This window comes from Macadamia integrifolia, unplaced genomic scaffold (genome assembly GCF_013358625.1).
Source record: "Macadamia integrifolia cultivar HAES 741 unplaced genomic scaffold, SCU_Mint_v3 scaffold1506, whole genome shotgun sequence".
NCBI lineage: Eukaryota > Viridiplantae > Streptophyta > Magnoliopsida > Proteales > Proteaceae > Macadamia > Macadamia integrifolia.
This window is the reverse complement of record NW_024868236.1, coordinates 46,136-50,299: the sequence shown is the minus strand read 5'-3', so window position 1 is coordinate 50,299 and position 4,164 is coordinate 46,136. Positions and strand designations below refer to the sequence as shown.

Genomic DNA, 4,164 nt, shown 5'->3' with positions numbered 1-4,164 from the left:
AGGATGATGCTAATCCAAGGACTGGAAACAATTTGGAGGAATCTTTTGTAGCTTGGAACTTAAGGCCTCGACGTAATATTAATTACCATGGAGGTCATGCTGGTCGAGGATCAACTAGAGGTGGCAGAGGCGGTAGAGGTGAGGAAGGGGTGGTGTCCGAGGATATTGTAAAGGGCCTTCCTCCCACCCAGCTAGTGGGAGGTCGTGCTATTGTTCACCATCCAGAGGTTGCTGCTATTGATAATGCTTTACGCGCAGAGGAGGTGGTAGCAAGGAAAGGCAAAGTTATGGAAAAGGAGCAGACATCCAAGTCGGCTCATCAGACCTATACCAAAAAGTGACATAATGAAGCTGCTCTTCTGGAATATCAGGGGTATGAAGAAGGCCTCTGGTAAGAACGCCTTACGTGTTCTTGTGAAAGAAAAGGATCCTGATATTCTTTGCATTGCGGAGCCAATGATCGAGGTAACTAATTTCCCTAATTTATTCTTTAATAGATTGGGATTCTGTTGCAATTTTATACATAATTCTCGGGTCGGAAAGGCCCCAAATTTATGGATAGTTTGGAAGAGAATTTAAATATTCCTACAATTATTGCTGAGTCAGAGCAGCATATTTCGGTTTCTATTACATGGGACTCAATTACTGCTCAAATCTCTTTCGTTCATGCGAGTAGCTTTAGAGCTGAAAGAAGATCTTTGTGGATGAAGTTGATGGCTGATTCTCCTCAGTCCCCTACTCCATGGGTAATTATGGGTGATTTTAATGCAACCTTGCAATCTCATGAGAAGAGAGGGCCGGGCAACTTCAGTATGGGATCGGCAGCTGAATTTGGAGCCATGGTTGATGCTTGTGTTATGGCTCAAGTGCCTTCTTTTGGACTGAAGTTTACTTGGTCTAACAACCGCCGCAGAGGTAATGTTCACGCAGTGTTGGATAGAAGCTTCTGTAATGACGAATGGATATCTCAATTTCAGGACTGTGCCCAAACAGTCCTTGATCGAATTGCCTTTGATCACGCCCCTATTATGGTCACTTCAGCTCTGTCTCAGAGACCGCCTAATGCCCCTTTTTGATTTCACAAATTTTGGATATACCATACAGATTTTGAAACTGTGGTTAACTCATCTTGGAGTGAGTGGATTTCAGGGAACCCTATTTTCGTCCTTATGCTCAAGCTGAAAAAATTAAAAGAAGTTTTGAAAATCTGGGCTAAGACCTCCTTTCCAAACATTGATAGAGCTCTTGAAGATGCAAAAAAAAAAACTTAAAGCAGGTGCAATTAGACATTGAAGCCAATGGGTTAGATGACCACTCTTTTGCTGGGGAAGCAGATGCAAAAACTTCTTTGATTAAAGCCTTGGATTTGCATGAAAAGCTTTGGGTGGAAAAGGCTAAGATCAGATGGATGAAGCAGGGGGACAGGAATTCTAAATTCTTCCATTTTTCTGCAAAAATGAGAAGAATTAGAAATACCATTAGATGCCTCAAGAAACAAGATGGGACCATTGTGGAAGGTCGCGAACAGTTGGGAGACTACATTGTGCAATTTTATGAGGATTTCCACAAAGCCACCCCTACTATAGATCATGTGGACCTTCTTGACTCCATTCCCATGGTTCTTCAACAAAACGATATTTTTTTCTTGGATTCTATCCCGAGTGATGAAGAGATAAAGAAGGCAATATGGGAGCTCGACCCGGACAGCTCTCCAGGTCCAGATGGATTTACAGGAGCTTTTTTTAGGAGATGCTGGAATATTGTTGAAAGGGAGGTATGTTCTGCAACTCGCCATTTCTTTAGCTCTAGTCATATGCCTAGAGGGATAAACAACAATTTCTTGGTGCTGATACCTAAAGTGGAAGGTGCTTCCTCTTTGGACAAATTCCGCCCCTTATGCATGGGGAATTTTTTTTGCAAGATCATATCAAAAGTGATGGCTTTGAGACTTGAAAAGTTCCTTCCTCGTCTGATTTCAGAAGAACAAGGGGCTTTTCAAAAAGGGAAATTAATTCATTTGAACATTAGTCTCGCATCAGAGCTTGCTAATATGATGGTTGCTTCTATAAGAGGGGGTGGTCTTGGCCTTAAAATTGATATTAAAAAAGCTTATGACACTATTTCGTGGCATTTCCTGTTTCTGGTTCTTCGTAAGTTTGGATTCTCTGAGAAATGGGTTACATGGCTGCATCAGATGTTGATATCGACTAAGATATCAATTATGGTCAATGGAGGCCCGCAGGGGTACTTTGATGTTGAGAGAGGCTTAAGACAAGGGGACCCTATTTCTCCTTTACTCTTTATTATTGCGGAAGAGGTTTTGTCCAGAGGGATTAAGTCATTGATTCACATGAATAAATTGAAGCCGCTTCAGGGTCCAAGAGGCGTCCCTACCCGTAGTCATATCCTCTTTGCAGATGATATTTTTATCTTCTCCAATGCCACTATGAGGTATGTCAGAAATTTAAAGGATTTTTTGCTTAAATATCAGGAATTTTCAGGCCAATGTTTGAGTTTAGAAAAAAGCAAACTCTTCCTGGTGAAAATCCCTCTTGCCAGGAAGCAGTGCATCTCTGACATTCTGGGCATCCTGGTGTGTAATTTCCCTACCAAATATCTGGGAGTAGAAATTTTCAAGGGAAGAATAAAGAAGGACACCTTGTTTCCGATCATGGACAAGATTAAGAGTAGACTGGCAGGTTGGAAAGGCAAGCTCTTGTCAATGGCGGGGAGGGTGGAATTGGTAAAAACTGTTATCTCTGGAATGCCTACCCATAGTTTTTCAGTTTACTGGTGGCCTACATCCCTCATCTCTTTGATGGAGAGATGGATGAGGAATTTTATTTGGACAGGGGAGATTGACATGGTGAGGTCGATCACTGTCAAGTGGGACACCTTGTGCAAGCCAAAGGAGGAAGGGGGTCTGGGAATAAGGAGGCTTAGAGATTCTAACAAGGCCATGCTCTGCAAACTTGTTTGGAGAATGAGAAAGGAGAAATCTACTGCTGCTGCTTTTCTCAGAGCTAGGTTTGTCAAGAAAGATGGAAGAACTCTTAAAGACTGTCGCCCCTCCTCTATTGCCTCAGGAATAAAAAAAATGTGGAGTTTTGTGGACGACAAGGAAAGATGGATTATTGAGGATATTTTTTTATTTTTTAGATTGTAATTTTTTTAATTTGTTGTAGGAAGGCTGTGTCTATTAAGAACTTTGATCATTTTATTGAATAGAATTATGTTTATTAGTGTTGCTACCAAAAAACCCCGCGAGTTGGTCCTGCACAAGCACAGACGGCGGAGGCTCGGAGCTTTGTCCGGGGTTAGTCCTCTGACGCTCAAGTTAGGGTCGGCCGCACAGTTTTAAGTAAGGGAGTAATGGTGAGGGCCTGAATGCTTACCTTCTTCCTTCGTCTCGGCCTCCTTATATGCTTCTTCGGGGCTAGGGTTTTTGCTTGTCTTTTCCTCTGTCCTTCTCCCATACGACCGTCCTTCTTGTAGGGAATATTCCCCTCATACAAATGACGTGATCGAGCATGATTGAGTCCTTGGAAGACTTATCTGGTGGAGGACACGTGTCTCAGGAGCGACACATGTCATTTTCCCACCGAGAGATCAATTTGGCTATATCAGGAGCCCCCATACTCCCACTAGGAGTTTCTTCCTGTGGGAGTAACCAACTTTTTCGCAATCACCGAGGGAAAGGCCTTCGATCGACTCGGCTCGGCCTTACACCGAGCCCCCTGCCGAGGTGAGGACCCTAGGTTAGGTTCGTTCGGCTTTGGCCGAACTCCCAACCGAGAGGGGGACCTTCGGTCAGGTCCGTTCGGCTTTGGCCGCACTCCCAACCGAGTGGGGAACCTTCGGTCAGGTCCGTTCGGCTTTGGCCGGACTCCCAACCGAGAGGGGGACCCTTGGTCAGGTTCGTTCGGCTTTGGCCGGACTCCCAACCGAGAGGGGGACCCTCGGTCAGGTCCGTTCGGCTTTGGCCGAACTCCCAACCGAGAGGGGGACCTTCTGTCAGGTCCGTTCGGCTTTGGCCGAACTCCCAACCGAGAGGGGGACCTTCTGTCAGGTCCGTTCGGGCGCAAACCTCGAGGCTTCGTACCCTGACGTGGCGGTGCCATTAATGCTCGGGAAGTTGCACTGCCATTCCCCCATCTATATAAT

The 4,164-nt window shown here is 44.9% G+C and overlaps 1 protein-coding gene across 1 annotated transcript; it reads left to right on the top strand.

The window, feature by feature from the left end:
* Positions 1-345: 345 nt before the first annotated feature.
* LOC122063975 lies at positions 346-3,228 on the top strand. Its single transcript, XM_042627671.1, has 7 exons — positions 346-465; positions 612-1,031; positions 1,277-1,774; positions 2,156-2,451; positions 2,560-2,699; positions 2,853-3,027; positions 3,186-3,228. Exons 1-7 carry the CDS (start codon positions 346-348, stop codon positions 3,226-3,228), a joined length of 1,692 nt encoding a protein of 563 aa, XP_042483605.1.
* Positions 3,229-4,164: the final 936 nt, after the last annotated feature.

Bases quoted from the DNA above. Each gene is read 5' to 3' on its own strand.
- LOC122063975 (XM_042627671.1), top strand. From the start codon at position 346: ATGAAGCTGCTCTTCTGGAATATCAGGGGTATGAAGAAGGCCTCTGGT. The intron at 1,775-2,155 runs GTATGTTCTGCA...GTTCTTCGTAAG, and splicing joins GGAATATTGTTGAAAGGGAG to TTTGGATTCTCTGAGAAATG. The intron at 2,452-2,559 runs GTATGTCAGAAA...CCCTCTTGCCAG, and splicing joins TTCTCCAATGCCACTATGAG to GAAGCAGTGCATCTCTGACA.